The 22719-nt window shown below is 37.1% G+C and overlaps 1 protein-coding gene across 2 annotated transcripts in view; it reads left to right on the forward strand.

Moving 5' to 3' along the window:
* Nucleotides 1-14781: 14781 nt before the first annotated feature.
* The window catches only part of LOC107690577 (neuropilin-1a-like), a 28210-nt gene continuing 20272 nt past the window's right edge, over nt 14782-22719 (forward strand). For both annotated transcript variants that reach the window (XR_001634457.1, XM_016488948.1), the window contains exons 1-2: nt 14782-15362; nt 16415-16592. Coding sequence is in view for 1 of the 2 variants with exons in the window: in XM_016488948.1 (XP_016344434.1) it covers nt 15302-15362; nt 16415-16592 (239 nt within the window). In the remaining variant the exon portion in view is untranslated. The remainder of the gene's footprint in view (nt 15363-16414; nt 16593-22719) is intronic.

Here is a 22719-nt window from a genome sequence, read left to right on the forward strand (position 1 = left end):
CCCCCTTTTTTTTTTTTTTTTTTTTCTAGCTTTCTAGTATTGTTTTATTTGGTATTTATTTTACATTTAATAATTTGCATAGCTAGTCCATCACCTAATATCATTTTCATGTTTAATGCAGGCAAGTAATGGCATATATCAAAATAAAAAATTTATATTTGTGGCCATTTTATTCTATTTCAGTTAGTTTGGAAGTAATACAAATATATTTAGTCTAGATTCAGTTTTCCTCAATTTTTATTTAAGTTTACAAAAATATTTCCATTTGGTTTCAACACTAGCCCCAGTCTCCTCTATAACCTTCCCACAACATAACTGCAACATCATGGCACCATCTTCCACCCTTCCAATAAATCAAAACCTCTGCAAATCACCATCAGGCCACTCAGTAATTATGTTTTGTGCTAACTATTGATTCCAGAACAGCCTTATGCTCTCTGCTATAATGTTTTTTTTCTTCTTCCAGTGTTAGAGGAGCAGATCCTGGGCCAGTCATGTGTCTTCACTTTTGGGGATGATCCTGCTGTTCTGGTTCTTGGGCTGATTGTGTGTTCAGTGTTATTTAGCACAGCCTGTGAGAACTTCTCGATTTGAGGCTCAGAACAGTCCAATATAGAACTTGCCATCTATACTCACCACACACACTCACACACATTACACACAAATAACACGAAACAGCCAGACGGCTTCCAGTCTCTGCAGGGTGTCTGGATGTGGTAAATGGAAATGGTTACACTTTACTTGAAGGGGTGTGCATAAGACTGACATGACACCTTCATAATCATGACACGACACCTACATAATCATGACTTGACACATGTCATGAACATGAAGGTTTTTTTATGCATGTTTATGACAACTGTCATTAAGTGTCATTCGCTCAGTTATGTAATTTTTAATGCAAAGATGACATTGTTTGAGATGTCTTTGTTATGGGCTATGGTTAGGGGTAAGGGTAGGGGTAGGGTTAGGTCAAATAATGTCATATTTGCCTTAAAAATGACATAACTGAGAGAATGACACTTAATGACAGTTGTCATAAACATGCATAAAACCTCCTTCATATTCATGACATGTGTCATGTCATGATTATGAAGGTGTCATGTCAGTCTTATGCACACCCCTTCAAGTAAAGTGTTACCGAAACATCAGCTCTGTACGGCATCCAGTCATCGTGCTGAAATTAATGATGGGACAAATGAGCGATTTATCTCTTGCCTCGCTTTCTCTCCTGTCTTTCTTTCTTATGCATCTGCGGTTGGCACTTTCCACAAATGGAGCCCAAATAGGATTTGAAACTCTTTAAAAACCCCATGAAATCAAAACTTTTTTGTGACTTTAAACTTCTGTGGCTTTACTTCAAGCTAAAAGTCCTTGGCTGTTATATGCTAGCATACTCCTGCTGTAAAATCTATCTATCTATCTATCTATCTATCTATCTATCTATCTATCTATCTATCTATCTATCTGTCTATCTGTCTGTCTGTCTGTCTGTCTGGCTAGCTTTAATTCATTTTTATTTCAGTTTTGATTTTAGTCATTTTAGTTATTCATCTTAAACTTATTTTATTTCAGTTTTATTTGTTTGTTTAATTATATGTCTAGTATTTATATTTTAATTTAGGTTAATTTATTTTAAGTTAATTTCAATTAACAACATTTGTTTTTAATAGTTTTAGTTTGAGTTTTGGTAAACAACAACAAAACTGGTGCTGTCATTATTTACTAAATATGGTAATTACAAGGAAATCCTCCAGAAAAGGATCTAATTAAAAAAAAAAAATTCCACAACAGGTAACAGGGTTTAGCCTAAATTACGTAGTATGTCACTCATAGCGAGTTTGGCACCACATGTTGGTGTGTAGTTAATGATGAATGTATATTTCCCAGCAGTAAAAGTGTTTCTTTGATTATTTTCTACAGTAACTTTGGTGTAACGAGAATAAATGGTTGAACATAATGAATACAGATACAGTCAATGCAAAATGTTGTAAAAATAGAACAAAATGGAATGAGAAATGCAGTGTAGACAGCTTCATGAATTATAATGGGCTCTTTGTTGCATCACATCACTTGCTTGCTGACGAGGTGGTAAGCAAATCTGTGCTGCTGAAATCATTTTGTGTTTAGCACTAAAATCACAGTGACCATCCTCTTTTTTTTTAAGCTGTAAAACACACTGATGTCTCAATTAACTTATCAGCCTGAACGCACAAACATTTGTTGAGAGCTATGCCTGCAACAACAACTGAAGTCAGCCAAATAACAGACTCAAGAACACAGATTCTCTCGCTCGCTAGTATGTGCCTGTTTTTAATGACTTCAGTCTCCTTTGTAATTAGATTAAAAACAACACGTTATCTTAATGAGACGTTAGAATTAAGAAGCTTAATAACATCAGACTTTGGTGCCCTGCTCCACTGATTATATCGTTAATTAAACTGCGCTTTAACGAGCTGAATGGATTAACTATTAATGCTATAACCAGATTTCTCTGGAAACAAAATAATATAATACATTAATGAAGATGTGACATTATTTGAATACTAATGATTCTGCGGCTCTAAAGTTCACTCTTATTTATTTCTTATTTAAGTTCACTGTGTAGGTTTTCTACTTATACAGAAAAAGTAGGCTACTGTGGTGGTACCATGGTATCATATTTACATAGATTTAGATTCACTTAGTATGAAATCATATGATAGGACTATGATGGTACAGGTGTGGATTTTGGAACATGTACCATGGGACTAACCTTTTTTCTGGACATGTACTATAGTACTACCATGGTTTTTGGACATGTATCATGGCATTACCATAGTATTCTTAGAAGTACACTGGAGTACCATAGTACTTGACTTTTAGTGTTTTGTAATACCATAGTACATTTCTAAAATGAACTCTATTAGTAAAACCATGGTACTTTTTGGCATGTTTTGTGAATTTGTGTTCACAGTATTCTGCTATTTAATGTATAGTTGTGTTTGTTTTACGGAGTTTTGTGTGTGGTGAGGTTCTAGGTGTAACAGAAGCACAAAGTCAGCATTTATCAGTTTTATGACAACACACTAACACTATTTTCCCACTCTCTTCCTTGAATATGTGCAGAGACAACATACTCTACCTTTCTCAAACACACACTTTTAAGGGTAGTACCCAAGGGAGGTTGTTACCTGCACTGCACATCCATCTCTTGCACAATTAGCATAAAACATGGCGCACACACACATATAATATCACTCTCTCCCTTACTTTCATACACACAGATTTGACCTCTGTGCATTAATAAGCAAGAATGTATGATGTGTGAAAATTTATACCTGAAATTCACGGTAATTACTAAAGTAAGCTGCAAAGATCACAGATAGCTATCAGAGATAGAGAGAGATAGAGTTATTTTCTTTGCTCACTCATTTTCTAGCTCTCTCTCTCTCTCATTCACTCTCTTTCTCTCTCTCTTTCTCTCTCTCTGTGTGTTGTTTTATACAGTATCTTTCTTTCTCTATTTCTTGTTTCCTTTTTTATTCACAGCCACTTAGATTTTAGTTCCATTTGTTATTTACTTCATTTTGGAATTAAATGTTTAGTTTCAATAGTTTGATTGTTTGATTATTAACCCAGCTAAATTTTTTAATTACATTTTTAACCCAAAAGTTGGGTTAGTCCATATTTGACCCAAAGTTGGGTTGAAACAACCCAGCATTTTTTAGAGTGCAAGTTAAAAAAATTAGGTTTTTGTACACTGCAAAAACATTTGTAGAGTATATACCTCTAGAATTGTGCACTACACAATCATAAAGGTCTGCTAGTATGCTACATAATTATAACAAACTGCCAGTGCACTACATTTAAATGTAAAGATATACATAACTTAAGAAATATTAGTGTGCTTCATAACTACAAAGTAATGCTAGCGTGCTTCAGAACTATAAATATCTGCTAGAACACTATACAAGAACTGTAGTGCACTACGTAATTATAAAGAGCTCTTAGTGTTCTGCATTTAAATATAAAGATTTGTTAGATCTTTATTGTTACTAAAAAGAACAGCTAGTGCACTACATAACTATAAAGAAACGTAGTGTGCTACATTTACATTTATACATGACTGTATAAAGATTTGCTAGTGCACTGCATAAACACAACAAGCTGCTAGCATTAAGAACTTTCAGAGATGCTATCTGAGTCAGACTGATATTAGCAGCATAAAGGATTTATTGAAAAGTGAGTGAGTCCAATGTAGTTTAATTACAATTACAGTCAAGTGTTATGTACTGAAAGAATAAAAGACAAAAAAGTACCATAAATGGAAAATTATTACCAGATCTTTGAATTAATGAATTAATGAAGATTAGAAGTCTGTTAGTGTAAAGGTTTATTTTTAGAATGGTTGCTGTGCGGGTTTGAAGTAGCGGGTGGGGGTGGGATTTAATTACAATTATAGTCAAGTGTTATGTACTGAAAGAATAAAAGACAAAAAAGTACCATAAATGGAAAATTATTACCAGATCTTTGAATTAATGAATTAATGAAGATTAGAAGTCTGTTAGTGTAAAGGTTTATTTTTAGAATGGTTGCTGTGTGGGTTTGAAGTCCGCTGTTCGGCAGCTGGTGGGGGTGGGTTGGGGTTTTGGGGCGGTGGGTATGTCAGGACGTTGCATCAAGACAGCGCCCTCTGAGAAAAGACAGTATTCCCACAGGTTCCTCCCTCCCTCTCTCTGTCTCTCTCTTTCTGCCTCTCTCCAGAGAACATGACCATGCTAATAAGCCTTTTGTTCGCTGGAACCATGACATGCTGAGAGAAGCTCTCTTGCTCATTCACTCTGATTTTCTCATACACACGCAATGCATGTTGACTTGGACTTTGCTCAGTGTTCACTGTGGATTGTCCCAGTATACCATAAACAATTAAGAAATCACTGTAATTATGGTATAATCACGTCAACAAAGGAAATTAAATCATCAAGATCATGAGAGCATTCTTCATATTAGCTTTCGTTTAGTATGCTTCAGTCATTCATTGAGAGGATAAATTTATCATTTTAACCTTCTGACGTAGATTTAATTTGGACATTGGCAAGTAATGTGGGTGTAGCCAATCTTGAACACCAAATTGTTATAAATTCTTCAAGGATGTTAATCACATTATCACTTCAGTAACTGTCTGGTTTGGTTCAGCTACAAAATCAGACATCAGAAGACTACAGAGAACGGTTCGGACTGCTGAAAGGATTATTGGTGCCCCCCTGCCTACCCTCCAAGAACTGTATACATCCAGAGTGAGGAAAAGGGCTCAGAAAATCATTCTGGATCCATCACATCCAAGCCATCTCCTTTTTGAACTTTTGCCATCTGGTCGGCGTTACAGAGCACCGAATACCAGGACAGCCAGGCACAAGAACAGTTTCTTTCCCCAGGCAATCTACCTCATGAACAGTTAATGTTCTCCCATTGTGCAATTAAAGTACAGTATGTGCAATAACCTTATACTTATTTATCACCCTAAACCCTAGTACATCCCTACAACTTATTTTATTTTATTCTATTCCTATTCCATCTATAGCACACACTGTACATACAATTTATTCTTTTTTTGTGGTTTATATTTATGCATGTGTATTTTATTCACATCTCATTTTTATTATCTGTGTGTTGTTGTTGTCTCCGTGTACTGGAAGCTTGTGACACTATAACAAATTCCTTGTATGTGCAAACATACTTGGCAATAAAGCGCTTTCTGATTCTGATTCTGATTCTGATTATTATTGATGAGATGCATAACTAGTGGAACAGTTGACTCCCCCATCCAAATCTATGGCTGTAACCAAATGATGAAACCAAACGAGGTGTTTGATGTGTCTACAAATCAAAGAAATTACCTCCATTAGCATGCAAGCACAACCCCTATGAGTTGCTTCAGATGTGATGCAATATCCAAGGCTATTTTTGCTATGAGGGTTGAGCAGTACATTATATTTGTTGTCAGGTTTGTGAGTCATTGTTTAATGGAGACAAATGAAACTCAGCTCAATATGATAATTTGTTTATGTGGTGATTTTGGATCCTGGGACAGAAAGACTCCTTGACAGCCTCTCCAGTGAGAGATTTAGCAACAATTACAGTATTTTTAAGTTACTAACAAGCTCCACTTGCACTATTGCTCACACTAAGGGTTGAGATTTAAACAAACATGTAATTCTAAAAACATTGTTTAAAGGTCCCATGACATGCTGCTTTTTGGATGCTTTTATATAGGCCTAAGTGGTCCCTAGTACTGTATCTGAAGTCTCTTTCCCGAAATTCAGCCTTGGTGCAGAATTTCAGCCACTACGAGCCAGTCCCACAATGAGCTTTCCTTAGGACGTGCCATTTCTGTGTCTGTAGCTTTAAATGCTAATGAGGAGGAGAGAGGCGGGGCAACTGCCATGCTTCGCTCGTTTGCAAGCCATGATGTCTCTCGAAGAAAAAAAAAATATTGCGCTCGCCTCGCACGGTAGTAGCTCATTTTCTCATGGGCGGGCCAAATTCTCTGGGCGGGCAAAGCAGAGAAAGGGGAGGTAACCTTTCCCCGTATGATGACATAAAGGGAAGATTCCAGATTGGGCCATTTGAGCTTTCATTTTCTCAAAGGCAAAGCAGGATACCCAGGGCTCGGTTTACACCTATCGCCATTTCTAGCCACTGGGGGACCATAGGCAGGCTAGGGGAACTCATATTAATGATAAAAAACCTCATAAAGTGAAATTTTCATGCCATGGGACCTTTAATAGTCACACACTGTTTCTGCTTCAGACATGAGTGAAATTCCATTGATTTACATTGAAAGAGGGACCCAGGTCATATCTAGGGCACTATTTTAACTTGGACCAGTAGGCAACCACCTATGCCCTAGCAATTGCTCAGAACTCCTTAGCAACCACAAAGTAAGCCTTGGCAACCACCTTTATCACTCTAGCATTGTTATGGTGAATACATTGCAAATGGGCAAGAACCTCATTTTTAATGTTCCACAAATGTCATTGATTGATTGATTCATTCATTAATTGATTAATTAATTCATTCATTCATTCAAAAATGATGCATTCATTCATTCATACATTCATTCAAAAATGATGCATTAATTCTAAAACATGCTAAATATGTGTTGTAAACAGTGCCACTTAGGGTAATATATTTTTCATATATTGAAAAAAAATTGTTTAAATCTTAATAGTTTCAAATATATTAAATATACTTCAATGGGAAGAACATGTCTTTTTTAAAATATTTTTTGGACGATATATGAGGAAATAAACGTATCTAAAACCTATTGAAAATATATTTATCTTAATATACATTTAATATCTGTGTTCGCAATATATATTTTGCGCCAAATTGGCAAAATTTGGCATTTTTCAATTTATATTTTGGTTCTACAAAAATAAGTCAAACAGTACAAGCCCCATGTAAAGAATCACTCACTCCATCAGTTCGTTTATCTGTACCAGCAGATGTTTGGAGAGCAGAGGCTGTTTTCTCAGGACACAGAGTGCATGAGGTTTCGTGGTTACATTGGCTTTTGTTTGAAATTGCTTCCAAGAAAGAGAGGATGGATAAATGGATGGATGTGTTTGGTTGTTTACCAAGACTTTGTTTGTAGGAGTTGATGAATGCAAAGACAACATGTGATAAGATTATAAAAATGTGTAAATGTTAGCTTTAGTGCTGAAGGCATGCATAGATCACCTGTGTGTGTGTGTGTGTGTGTGTGTATATGTATGTTAGACCAGTTTAAGTGTTTATGTAGTATGTTAGACTAGTTTACGTGTTTATGTAGTTAATAAAGCCTTACTTGTATCACACTTGACGTTGTTCATTGCATGCTCTGCTTATTTCATGCTGTTCCAGCATTGTTTGTGTGTGTATGTGTGAGTGTAAAGCATAGAAGGAGGAAAAAAGAACTGAAACATGTATATGTAAATGTGCTCATCATTCTTTTTCAGACCATTTGGGGACATCAGCATTCATATCTGCATAGACATATTGAAATGCAATGATAGCTGTCACATAGATCATAAAAGACTACACAGATCTCTCTCGCACATTGTGTCCCTGTGCATTTCTCTTTGCTTTACTGAATGAACTCATTTTTCATTTTCTTTTTTTTTTTCTGAGGTAGAGCATTTAGAGGCATCCAGATATAAATCCAGATCATGCACATCAGTCGGGTGACACGCAAGTTTTCGATGTGGCATTTATTTGACATTTGAGGAGATTTCTGTGTGGAATGAGGTGATATTACTGCAGTAAAGCAGAGATTACGCTGGTGACAGAGCTGTGGGAGATGGTCACTCCACATGCTTCATATCCTCTGAGAAATATTGAGGATATTCTGTCATGACATTTTTATATTTCTGACATTGAAACTACATTTAAAAAAAAAAAGCTTGATGTAAAAAATGATCAGGTTGTTGGAGGATCTAAATGTTTTTGGTGATGGAGACTGATGATTTAGAAACATAAAGGGATCATATTAAAATTAAAAAATTAGTTTTTCTTGATCCTTTGAAAATGAAAGTTTGATTTTGGTGTAGTATGTAGATATATTCATGCGATTCAGGGCCTGAATAACAATCAGATTTTAGGGTTAGCACTAGAATTGGGACTTGAACAACTCATCAACCTAGTATTTCCTTCTGATTTTAAAGGAAGTTAGGAATATTGGTCAAACACATCCTGCTTGGCAAAATCGTGGTTGCCAAAAAGTTGTCATTCAGAAATCTTCAGGGTTGTGCTGTCAAAACAAGGAGCACATTAACTTTAAATATGGTTATTTCTAAACAACAGAAGAAGATACTCTTATTCCTGCTGACTTTCTAGGGAGCGAAATAGGACAGCAATAGAAATAGGTTACAGGACTAGTAAGCAACCTGAGACATTGACTAACATCATTATAAGATTCAAATGCTGCAAATATGTAGGATATGGCCACTATAATACTAGGTGAATAATACTATGATATAATATTTCATAATATTTTACTAATGGAACAGTTGATTGAAATTTGGATAAAGTAAAACAAAATCTAAAAAAAATAATTTTGCATGTATGTTTTACGGTTTGCATTATATTTGATACATCAGAATTTTGAATTGGAACTCATACTTGAGGAGAAAAAACGCATCACTTTTATTATTCAGAGGCCCAAAATGAAGAAAAATATGCTATTTGGTAAGATGAAATTCTGATTGCTTGTGATGTAAATCAAAGAGATCTTTATAACATTATAGCTACTTACATAAAATGAATATAAATATCAGTTGTCACACTATATCATTCAATAATATATCTTAGTAAGATGACATTTAAATGCTTAATTTTATGATGAAATCTCTCGCGGAGGACAAAACATGTAATGCAATGCAATGATGATTCAGAGAGATAAATTAACAAAGAAATGTTCCTCAAAATCCTATTGGTTCATATTTCAAACTTACATTTTAACATGATTTAAATATATATATAAATATAAATAACAATATAAAAATATAATAAAGGTGGACATTTTAGAATGATACTAAAGTATAAACTCAATCTGATGGCAGAAGGCATGTAGTAGATTGTGTACCACAGGTTGTTCAGCAATGCTTTGAACATGTTGGTAATTCAGAGACCTGTATCAAGCATCAAATATAATTCAGTAGGCTTTATAACATTGAAGCTATATCAATAATGAATTAAAAGGGTCCAGGGTGAAGCTTTTATCTCAAGTAATTTTTATGATCCCAGAGGATCTGTGGTTTGAGCCACAGAAACAAGTTAGATTCAGCATCTGGAATATCTGTGGGGTTTTTAAAGCACAAAGAGTCACTCACATAAATGCTGGAAACAACAGAAGGCAGTGCATGAATGCGTGTGTGAGGGAGAAGGGTAGAATAGGGGGTGACAGTAATTGACTCTCACCTGTTGATGCAGGGTCATAATTACAAACTTCAGTTATCACCATGGAAACAAGCCGTGTTTCTATAGTGACGTGGGGTGGTTTTCAGGGGCACAATATGATCCTGTGTGTGTGTGTGTTTGTGAGGCTTTTTATATTGCTCTGACCGATCAGTTGAGTTTCAATAAAGCATATCATACACACTGAGCTCTTGCTGTTTTTGTCGTCTCCCTTCGCAGCTGCCCAATAGCTCCAGTTCCGTCCCGACAGAACAGGAGTGAATCCTGATGGGGGAGACTCAAAATATCATAAAATTTCTAAATACAAAATGACTGCTTTTCTCTTCAGGGACCTGTAAAGTATCTTTCCGTCTCAGCCATCTATCAAAAGTGTCTGTGTGCGTGCGCTTGTTTGACTGGGTGTGTATGACTATGTGTGTTCGCTGTGTGATATATGATGTAATTTCAGAAATTTCTCCACATGCACAACGGCCTGAAGCAACATAGCGGCAACATGTCCAACCCCCTCCGCCCTAGTCTCCCTCTTTCTGCATGAAAGAATGATAAATAGCTTCATGAAACCAGTGTGTAACACTCACTCATACACACACAGGGCTGTGTGGAAGGTCAAACTGTATGTAAATTATCTGGTTTTGGATTTTGGTCCCAGCAGATGTCGGCACCGCTCTGTGATTCTGACCGATAGCCAATCAGCTCCGTCCGCTGAGCAGACTTCCTGTGGCTGTGGAGGGCTTTCTTGTTTAATGACAGACTAGGAAAGAATAACAGAACAGCCTCTAAGCATGTATGAATGATTGGGGAGGGGATGTAAAATGGGAAATGTATAAGAAAACGGGGAGAAAGCCAGATAGAGTGAGAGAGGTATGAAAGAATGGCAGAAAGTATATGAACTGCTGATTTAGTTCTAAATAGTTTGCCAATTATGCAAGTTAATCTCCCTTTAAAAAGTGGCTTGTGCATCTGAACTGACTTTGTCTTCTGTAAAGCTTCTTTATAGTTGAAATGAGTTCGGTTCATAACTAATGAACTTTGCAACAGTGAGACTGTTAATGAACTAAAATGAATCAACATTGAACTAAATTGAGCTGAATAATGACACTATTTTCTTTTTAGAGCTACTTTACAGCTGAGATTATATTTGATTATATTTGTTTCATAATTGAGGAACATTGCAACGTTAATACTGTTATTTTCTTGTTTATTACTGTGAAGATGCTTTGAAAAAACCTGTATTGTATATAGCGCTGTACTATATTAGGGATTCCCAAACTTTTTCATCAGCCAAACCCCTTTGACGTAAAATATTTACTTGAAGTGTCCCTGAAATTTTGAAATTATTTAACAACATATTTGCATGTTTACAGTTCTCTGGTTAATGGTCACATGATTTAAAGGTAAACCAATAAAATTTTTCAGCTTGTTTTAGTAAACCAGTTCATTTAGATGTTACCACTTGAGGTTATGTGACAAAAACTTTTACAGTGTATTTCAGTCCAAAATCAAAAGAAAGAAATCAAAAGAACAAAGAAAATAAGCCTATTTTTAGTATTATTACATTTTTTTTGCGTTGTGACATTATTTACTCTCTCCTCGTTTTCATTACTTTTCTGCAAAAATACTCATATATTCTTTACTTTTTATTCTGTTGTATTTATACACCATAGTATTTCTAGTATTGTCTTTGATCTAAATAATAAATATTTTGTATTGCAGTCATGAGAATCCCCATAGAGAATAATGAGAATTTCTTGTCATGAAATGTCACAATCCTAAATAAATAAATAAATAGGCTTCTTTCATTATGCAAAATATGATTTCTTTTCTTCTTCGTCTTCTTGCTTTATTTTGGGGTAAAATGTGACCTGGACGTGTTCTCATCAGATTCAGCCGTGCATGAAAAAAACTGTCAGGATATTAAACTGTGCTTTTGTTTTTTCAGCAACGTGACTTTAAAATATCAGGTTTGTCAGGAGCTCATATCTGGGCAGACTAACTCTAAATCTCTCTGTCCCTCTCCCTCTTTCATTCTGTCTTTCTCACTCAGGATAGCAGACATCTCTGCGTACAGGGCCTGAGGCGCTGTTGAGTTGTGGCATCACAAAACAGGCTGGAGAAGAGAGAGACAGGCAGAGAGTGAGTGTTTGTGAGTAGATTAACACACTGTGTGTTGGGGGATTTCAGCTGCTCTGGCTAACACACACTCAATGTCTGACTGAAAAGCCCATCCGATGCATACGGACAGAGTCAGAGTGAACTGTAAGCTGCAGATTCATGTCAACAGTCTTTAGCTTTATGCTAAAGCTTCACCAGCTGCTGGAAATTGTCCTGGAAAATGTAACAATATTTGTGTGTGTGTGTGTGTGTGTGTGTGTGTGTGTGAGACAACTCTTTATCTCTTTGTCAAAAGCTTGTTTGAATCAGTAAGCATTTGTGGTGTTATCTGACCAGCTCCGTGTTATCAGTAAACATTCATCACCATGACAGATGCACAGCATGCATGGAAATGTGTATATGTAAAATAGAATCACATGCGCTCAAAATACTAGCCACTTTTACTTACATACACTCTTAAAAATAAAGGTTCTTTTTTGGCATCTGTGGTTCCACGTAGAGCCTTTAACATCTATAAAACCTTTCTTGGTTCTTTTAAGACCTTTTCACTTAAAGATTTTGGGGGCAGCCAAAATGGTTCTTCTGTGCGTGGCATCACTGTGGAAATAACTTTTTGGAACCTTTATTTTTAAAGGAATAGTTCACCCAAAATTTTAAATGTAAATTTTCACCCTCTGGCCACCCAAGATGTAGATGCTTCTTTAGATTTGGAGAAATTTAACATTTCATAACTTGCTCTCCAATGGATCATCTGCAGTGAATGGGTGCCGTCAGAATGAGATTTCAAACAGCTGATAAAAAAAAATCACAGTTATCCACAAGTAGCTGACACAACTCCATCAATCAATTAACGTCATGTGAAGTGAAAAGCTGTATATATGTAAGAAATAAATCCATAATTAAGATGTTTTTTAACTTCAAACCTTTGCTTCATGCTAAAATATGAGTCCTCCATCCATAATATTGATTTCTTCAGTGAAAAAGTCTCCTTTTACTGAATCAGGAGAGAAATGTTAACAGATCGAGCACTGTTTACAAGTGAAAACAGTTCTTAAAGGGGTCATATGATGTTGCTAAAAAGAACATTATTTTGTGTATTTGGTGTAATGAAATGTGTTTATGCGGTTTAAGGTTCAAAAAACAAAATTTAAATCGCATCATATGACCCCTTTAAGGAATATGTTGGTGGATTTTGATGTGAGAGGACAACAGAGGCCAGATTTTTTCACCAGAGGAAGTGTGTTAATGTATTATGGCCAGAAGAGACAGTTCTGAGTTTCCTTAATGATGGATTTGTTTCTTACAAACATGCAGCTTTTCCAGTGTTGTCTTGGACAATTCCCTAGACATTTTTAAAAATATAAGAGAGAAATGCATACTGGTTTAATTGGAACAGCATGAGAGTGAGGGTGAGATCACAGATTTTTTTCATATATGAATATTGTAATAATCACTCAGTGCCATGATATATATTAAAATGCTACATTATTTCCTTCCAGCATTATCACTGAACAATGGTTCTGTATTATAAAGACATGCACTTAAGAGTCTTCTGATTGGTTAACTGCATTTGCACCTCGACTTCAGAAGCATGTCTTTTATTAACTGTTCAGCAATCCTAAGAAAATTATCGCCTAGAGGTTATAGCAATCTGTGTCTGCCACTGGGTAAAAAGTGAAAGAAAATTCTGTCATCATTTTCTCACCCTCATGTTATTCCAAACCCAACCCATTACTTTCTTCTGAGGAACACAAAAGCAGATGTTTGGCAAAACTTCACAATTGATCATGCGAGTTGCAAGAATGGTGGCATCACTGATGTGGAATATAACACTATGGACTATGTTTTTGTCTTTTTGAAAAGAGCAGCATGAACATTCTTCTATAAATCTCCTTTTGTGTTACACATAATAAAAAAGTCAAATGAGTTGGAATGGCATTAGAATTTCACTTCACAAAGACAAAACTTTCATTATTGAGTGAATTATTCCTTTGAATGGAGATTAGAGCTGAGATGAGGGTCAATGCCACTCTCTGAACTCTAATAGCCATATCCATACCTCTGTGAGCAGACTGCACTGGAAAACAATGTTTGCCCCTCTCCCTCTTTCTCCTTCTCTCTCTATCGTCTTCTCTCTGTCCCAGTGGATGATCAGATTGCAGCGCTGGCTGCTCTGGTGCGCTCTGAGCTTGAATGTGACCACGTGCTACACACATTTATGTCACTGTGTCACCAGCCAGAGAAACAGATTCCTGGAGTTGGCGCTCTCCTAGCGATGTGCAGAAACACATTTATGCGCAATGAGTTCCTCACATACGTCTTACAACATAAATACATAAATAAAACATTATTATACATATCCATATTATGAAGACGGTTAATACAAGTGTTAGGAATGGTACGCTGCGCAACGATATCAATATTGTTTTTAAGGGCCAATTAGACAGTACGAAAATTATTTGTAGGGGCGGGGGATTTTTCTGTGAGTCATTTTTGTTTGAGGATGGTTTCACGCAACAATATCTTGTTTCATTGGCTAACTACTTTAACTATATTTGAAACAAAACAGTAGCATATGTATATATAAAAAAACGAAGCAATTATGACCCTCCTCAGTCTTTTGTTTTCATTTATTTTTAGGGCTTCAAGCGTTAGTTGCTAACCGCGCCCCTCCCACGCAGAGGAGCGTACAGTCTCTTTGGTTTGGCTCACCGACTCCGTGTCTGGTTGGCAGAGAGACCGCGCGTCTCTGCCTGGAAGGGGTTAGAGGGTTTGCTCGTTTCCAGTCCTGCCCATTCTCACTCAAAGAGGAGGAACGAGAGCAACCAGTGCTGCGGGAGTTTTGACACCCCCAGTCTTCAGATAGGATGCTGACACCTTCACACCAGAGAGAACCTGCTAAATATACCCACCGGTGCCCGTCTACGCACGACAAAGAGGACGGCAATCAGTCATTGAAGGGAGTGACCCGACCGCGCGCGCTGAAGCGCCCACAGCCCGCTGTCAACGAGCCGAGGACGCGCTGTCAAGCCGCTCCAGACTTGGATTATGAAATTTCACAGCGCTGACTGACTGTGCAAGAATCTCCCGCTTTTCAGGGCTGTGAGTTTTCTTCTTCGCGTTATGGAACAGGAGACAGCGGTTCCCTGATCTGAGTGACAGGATCTCTCTCCAGCTTCCAAACTACCACGCGGATTCAAAAATTATTCATACACGAAATCCTGAGGATATAACGGAACAGATTTTGAGGATGTACTGGAGTTTGCTCTGTGTGACTCTAACGGGATTGTCCGTGGCTCGCGCTCTAACGGGTGAGTTGGTTATTGTGGTGCGTTGTGTTGTTTCGGCACAGTTTCTCTGCGCACCCGAGAGCTCTGTTATGGTTATTACTGTCGTTTGTTATCGATGCTCACCTGTAGGGCTGCTGTTTCAGAAGGTAAACAGTTAGAAACCGTGTCTGATGAAGGGAGAGATAATTCGTTACGCACTACATCATTTATTGCTGTAAATAAGTTTACACAACTGTTTCCACAAGGTAAAAAGTACAAATGTACAGTTTGTTAACATAAGGAGCTATTTGATCAATGGTCAGGTTGATTTAGTAATATTATTTATTTGAATAAAAGCAATTCATTTAGACATTAGGCTACCTAATGTCGCATGCTTTTACAGTGTATTTATGTTATAGTGTTTTTATTTTACAGTGTATATATTTTATTTATTCGTTTATTTCATTTTGTATTTTTACTTTCATTTTTAAGTTATTTGTGTATACATTTGATCATTCTTATTTTCATTTTTTTTTATTAGATCATTTGTGTAAAACAAATAGATAAGAGTATTCATATTGTGACAGCGCTTGAACCATAGATGCTCCTTATGTGTGTGTGTGTGTGTGTGTGTGTTCGCGAGAGAGTTGGGTGTGTGTTATCAGACTCAAACACCCAGACACAGTGGCATATCTGCCCACTACGTCTGCGCACCCATATACAGCTTATGTGTGTGTGTGTGTGTGTGTGTGTTCGCGAGAGTTGGGTGTGTGTTATCAGACTCAAACACCCAGACACAGTGGCATATCTGCCCACTACGTCTGCGCACCCATATACAGTGACCCCTCTTAAGTCCACGGAGTGTTGTGTTCAGCTCAGATACATTGATCGATTTCCAGGCGCATAATCGATCCTCTGATCTGATCAGAGCGCTCTGTGTGACATTATGGGTGTCATGTTACTTTTGTGCAGTTTGTCACCAGTTATCTGTACTATTATGAGATGCATGTAATGTGCAGGACTGATGTCTAAGTATGACACCCTGAGTTTCAGTTGTTAAAATGATAAATTTGCCTCTGTGCTCTGGTTTTTAGAAAGTCCCTGCGGTGGGAAAATCACAATCTCCAGCGCCGGGTATGTGACCTCTCCTGGTTACCCGTCTGCATACCCGGTGAACCAGCAGTGCAGCTGGCTGATCCAGGCGCCTGATCCACAGCAGAAGATCCTCATCAACTTTAACCCGCATTTTGATCTGGAAAGCCGGGAATGCAAGTAAGTCTAACCAGCATTACTGTCATGTAGGAAACCAGGGCGTCAGAAATGATAGATATCACCAAAGTCTGCTCTGGAATGAGTCTGTTTATGAGCTATTTTCTAGGCATGCATACACAGCTTCTATTGTCTTGAATGGGAAAAGACCGGATTGGGTAATTGATTTTCTTTAAGAAAACCAATATGTTCCTACTGTCGCCGTATTCTCCAGTTTATTTTCTACAAGAGGTTTCCTTTTTACTTATACAGTCTCTGGTATCACAGAACATCTACCTGGTTTCAGAGTTTATCAATTTGGCGCTCAGATCTTGTGGTGTGCCACCTGTTGGTTGAAAATGAAATATTTCATATTTATGTTACTAAATTTAGAAGGAGTTGAACTAGATCTGTTTAAGAACAAACGTCCCGGGCTGTGATAATGGATCTGCATTTATCACTCAGAGGGATGTTTTTCCCGAGGAAAAAAAAGGGGGATGGTTTTCCCAAGAGGAAATCTCAAGAATGCGAGGAGTCAAAACAGAAAAATGTGAAAGGCACATAGAACGCTGCGTATGGTTTCATTTCCATCAGTTTGATGAGGCTTCCAGCATCACATGAGTAATTAAGCTGATTGTTTTCTTAACGAGGAGGCTGACAGACACTGACATTAAATTATTGTAAGGTTGGAGGCAGAGCTTGTTATTGACCTGCGGCTCATTTCAGTGATTTAGTTAACAGCATCAGCACGCAAACACTCACAAGGCATTGTGTGGACTAAATCTCATAAATTAGATGGATTTGAAGAGTCTCTCTGTCATTTTAAACAGCTCGTAAATAGGGGCGTAAATCAGCAGCTGTCAGTCACACAGACTTGGCTTTACTATTGGGTTGGATTTCAGTGCCAGGGGACCAATGAAAAGTCTGTTATGCTGAATGTCCTGCTGTGGACCCCTGAGGGGCCTTGAAAGAGCAACAAGACAGACCATGACCATCCCTTTATATCCATTTTCTCTTTCAGTCCATCTTCTTTAGTTTGTGTATGTGTGAGGGAGATAGAGATGTAAAAGAAGGGTATTGTTTAGAATGGCATGCTACCATGCTATGCATACTATTTCTGAAGTGTGCAGAGGGTATACTATACATAGGCTATATGCAGATTTTTTGTGTGACTAGAATGAGACACTGTATCAGATTGATCTACATCTTTTTTCCGAACTGTACAATACAATCAATACTGTATCCTACAATGCAATGCACTCAACTTCTTTTATATTCACTCAAAAAATGTTCTGTATCCAGTGTGACAAATGAACCAGAACGTATATCTGCCTTCTTCACTTATTTGATCAGGCTGCAAGAGTTTAAAGAGTTCACCCATCAACCCATGTCATTTCAAACCTGTATGGCTTTCTTTCTTTCTTTCGTGGAACACAAAAGAAGATAATTTGAAGAATGTTTTAACTATTTTTGTCCATACAATCAAATTCATTGGCATCCAAGACATCTTTGGACCACTGAATTTCATTGTTTTGACAAAAAATATTGAGACATTTTTCAAAATATCTTCTTTTGTGTTGCACAGAAGAAAGTCATACAGCTTTGGAACAACATGAGTGTGAGTAAATACAATCTCCTTTAGACATTTTTACACAAAATGTAATAAATTCAAAATAACCATGTTTTATTTCAGAGATGCTTATTGGAGGTTTACTGCAAATTTAAATATGTAATGAGATCACACTTAACATCCAGTATACAGTGTATGGTACACAATATATGAACAGTAATCTCTCATTTAAGAAAAGACCAAAAAAGCTACAGAAATCAAAACTAAAAGATAAGAATAGGAAGAGTCTTTGATGATGAGTCAGTCTGAATCATCAGTCGAATCAATCGTAACATAAACTCTGAAGGTCATCAAGTTTGGTGTTGGGTTTAAGCGACTAATTGTGTAGCATAAACCACATTTTCAATCACATTTGATGTGTTTGCTCTGGATTTAAATGTACAGGATTCCAGCTGCAGATGTTTATCAAGCTTGTAACAGAGATCTTTGAAAAGCTTAAATACAAATACAAAAACTGCAATAGATATAGACACACATCTCTGACTGCAATTTGGACGGATATACAGATGGATAATTAGTCAAGACTATTCAAAACAACCATTCTCGCCCTGAGCTTGGTGTGAAACAGTAACTCAGCACTGGTATTACATTATTTTCTCCCAGAATTCCAAGGAGTTGCAGAACTTTCCCATCCATTCAGAAACATTCACTGGGCTTAAATTTTCTGTCTCAAAATGCTGAAGCCAGATGCCAACATAAGTGTGTGACTGTCAGTGCGTGCTGTGGAATGTCTGGTGTGTTTTGGACAGACTACCATGAATGTGCATCGCAGAACAGGAAGGTTAATCAGAACTTCACTTTTAACTTGGACCAGATGCTGCTGTGTTGTTCTTGGACTGCACATCAGTTTTTTAGCTGTGGCAAAATTTGCAGAGTTTATGGTGCATTATTAAACGAACCCTGCGGAAAAGCCCAGGAGACCACCACGAACACCGTATTCATTCGGTGAACAATAGAACAAACACATCGGACAATCTCACAGCCTTTTATTTCAACATATTATAAAACAGAGCAGAGCTGGTTACAGCTTTCAGATGCTGCATGAGTTTCTGACTAGTGAAAACCATTCACGTCTTCATTGAACTTTTAATTACAAGTTGTAATTCTGATGGTTGTGATGACAAAAATGCTAGCGGCTTCTGCTGTTAAATAAATGTAGTTAGATAGCACTACATATTCATATTTGATATGCCATTTTATTATAGCCAATGTTACCTGGTACGCTTTCTTTATTCTTATAATGGTGAATTAAAGTAGTGCTTAATTATCTTGCTGTCATCAACAACAAAGCTGCACATGGATCAATTTTGGCGTTATGAATGTTGCCATGGAAACAAATTATATCTGTGTCTGAGGATGCGAACAGCTCCAAGTAGGATCTCCAAGTTGTCATCTTGTAATTATGGTAATTCCAACATGGCATGAATGCAGCATTAAACTACAGACTATTGCTTTTAAGTTCTCATTGAAAAAGCTTCTGGACACAAAAGCTGAACAATATAGTACCATGTTAATTGAAAAGGACAAAATAGACATGCTAAGAGATCCGATATTTTGGTATTGGATTCAGGAGTGTGGAGTGATGCTGTTACATGGTTTTTTTTTTCTAATATGAGCATCTATTTAGCTCAGTCTGGCTGGTTTGTTTACAGTAGCAGTTGTATTCTAGTTTTATTTAGTATCTTAGAGGGTCAGTGTGTGTGTTTCTAATACATTCTTGTCTTATCTGAGATGTCGGTCCTGCAAATGCCTCTGGCCCCAGTCAGTAATGTAATTAGTGTGAAATCAGTCACATGTGTTCCTGTGCCACAACACACACACACACACACACACACACACACACATACAAACACATAATCTATAACCTTCATATATCATGTAGAGACAGAAATGCAGTTTTCCATTTCAGTTTTGCTTGTCGTTTTATGATGTGTGCTCCAGGAGAGAAAACACAAGTAGTTTGCTGCAGCATTCATGAGGATTGATTCCTCTCAGTCCCTCTACACACACACTTACAGAGTAGAAATAATGTTCATCATTAATGGCTTTGTTGTTTGGGAATGCTTTAATAATTCTGCACATATTAATCATTAATGACACTCTGTTTCTCTCTCTGCACCTTCTTAACAGCCCTCCCGAACACACTCTCTTTCACACACACACACACACACATTATTGCTAAGGCAAGCATCACTATTACTATTACTCACACATAGTGTTAGAGATTTGAACAAACTGCTAACTCTTAAGTATTAAATTTTGGCATAACTTTGCACTACTTAATGGATATGAATGATACCATCCTAGTAAACGGATGTTAAAAACACTCTAAACACCCCAGCAACCACATGGCAATGAGTTAAAAACACTCAGAACACCTAATAAGTGTGTAGCAACGAGCTAAAACCACCGTTCAACCGTTTAGCAACATGCCAAAAAACACTCAATATATCCTAGCAACCGCATAGCAACCACCTATTTATCAGCCACCACACACCCAAGCAGCAGTCACCTATGGAGTGAATAATGTGCCGAAATTAAACAAACAAATCCAGTATTTTGCAAACAAACTTCATCTGCTTTGCAAAGGAAAACTCGACTCGCAATCAAACAGAAAGACATTTGCAAATACAATGGTCAGAGTGAGCGAAATCGCAGAGGTGTAACAAATAAACATACTGTTCTTTACAAATATAAATGCATGAGCGTACATCATATTTCACAAGTACAATCAATGCTACGAATTGCATGTAACCGTTAAACAAATACCAAATTTAGTGCATACAAATGCTGGTCTGTTTGATTGTGAGACACTCGCACTTTTATGCGATCTCTTGGCTTGATTTTCTCACAAATGTGTCCAGGCAGATTTTCTCACAAATGCAGTTGGGCATTTGAACCATGTAAGTATGATTTTGTAACTCTGATGAGAGCACTCTCAGTACTATGGTACGGTCCATAACCTGACTGGAAGTCTTCACAGATACCATTTTTCTCTAGGAAGGAACATAGTTGTGAGGATACTGACTTTGATTAATTGTAAAACATAATCAGACACTCACACTTTATCATTTTCCTCTCTCTTTCATACATTCTCATTTCTGTAGGGACTGAATCAGCTGCAAACCTCCAGAACAGAACCCTAACAGTTTCATTGTTGGTTTATTTTACTCTCAGTATGTCACTATATCAGCAGCTTTCACATCCTCCTGTGTGTCTTGCTCAATAGCAGTATATTTTTCAATCCAAAATCACAGACATTGTGTTTCTGAGTTTCTGTCTCTGTCTCTATAGAAAGTGGGTGAGTCTGTTGTAATCACTTTCTCTCTCTCTCTCTCACTCTTATCAGATAAAACACACTGCAGCACAGAACTCTCATTCAATTCATTAGAAACATGCCTAAACTTACTGACCCCTTTGTTTTAACCCCCAACAAATTATGTATTAAAATAATTACATTTATTACATTTATAACATTTTCACAATTTCCACATTTCTTTAGTATTTTTACAGATTTCATCTTAAAGGGATAGTTCAGCCAAAAATGAAAATGTTATCTTCATTTACTCACCCGCAAGTTGTTCCAAACCTGCATAAGTTTCTTTCTTATGTTGAGCACAAAAAAGATATTTTGAAGAATGTTGGTAACCAAACAGCTGACGGTAGCCATCAGGGCTGGATTTATGAATAGGCATTCTAGGCACATGCCTATGCTCGCTCGTCCAGGGGGGCCCAAACACAATGAAGAGAAGACATATATAATATTTTTGTTATACTATGGGCTATATGAGCAAATAAATATAACAAACAATAGGTTAAAAAATGACAAAGTATTTCCATGTCTTCCACCTTTTTTATGTAGACTACGGAAATAACGCTTTCTTTCTCCAGTTCTCTCTCACAGACGCGCACACACGTGGAGATGCGACCAGAAACTTGTTGTCAGCGCTGCCCCGCAAATTTATAGTGCCCCGCAATAAAATAGTTTCGCAGCTGAAAAGCTACATGACATTTCTCAGTAGCGAGGTTCTTGAAGCAGTTTAACTTAAAGATTCGCTATTAGTAGACGCCTATAAACTCTAAAATGACGTTTTGGAATTTGCAATGGAAGGTTTATGAGGTGCGTAAAAAATTGTTCAACACACACGAGATTTCAGGACGGAAACATGACAAATGTTTTGAAGTAAATCATCTTAACAATGTCTTGATGTGTGGTGGTGACTCCAGGCCGTTAAAATTATTAGAGAGACGATGCACTCCTGAAGTGGTTATGTGGCCACATCGCCGCGCCTTTTAATGGAATGGTCTTTCTGAGTTCTCAAGCAAATTAAGAACTACATTCGATTTTTATTGACTGCAACGCAAGCGCTTATTGCGATAGAAAACACTGTAATGGTTTCACTGATTAAGAAATATTTTTGTTTGCTTGGGTGGTAGCTAATGTTAGGCTATTATATTAATAGGGAAGGGGGGCCCAAAAATGTGTTTTGCCTATGTCACGAAAAGAGGTAAATCCGGCCC

Source organism: Sinocyclocheilus anshuiensis, unplaced genomic scaffold (assembly GCF_001515605.1).
Source record: "Sinocyclocheilus anshuiensis isolate Anshui unplaced genomic scaffold, SAMN03320099.WGS_v1.1 scaffold2347, whole genome shotgun sequence".
NCBI classification, from domain to species: Eukaryota; Metazoa; Chordata; class Actinopteri; order Cypriniformes; family Cyprinidae; genus Sinocyclocheilus; species Sinocyclocheilus anshuiensis.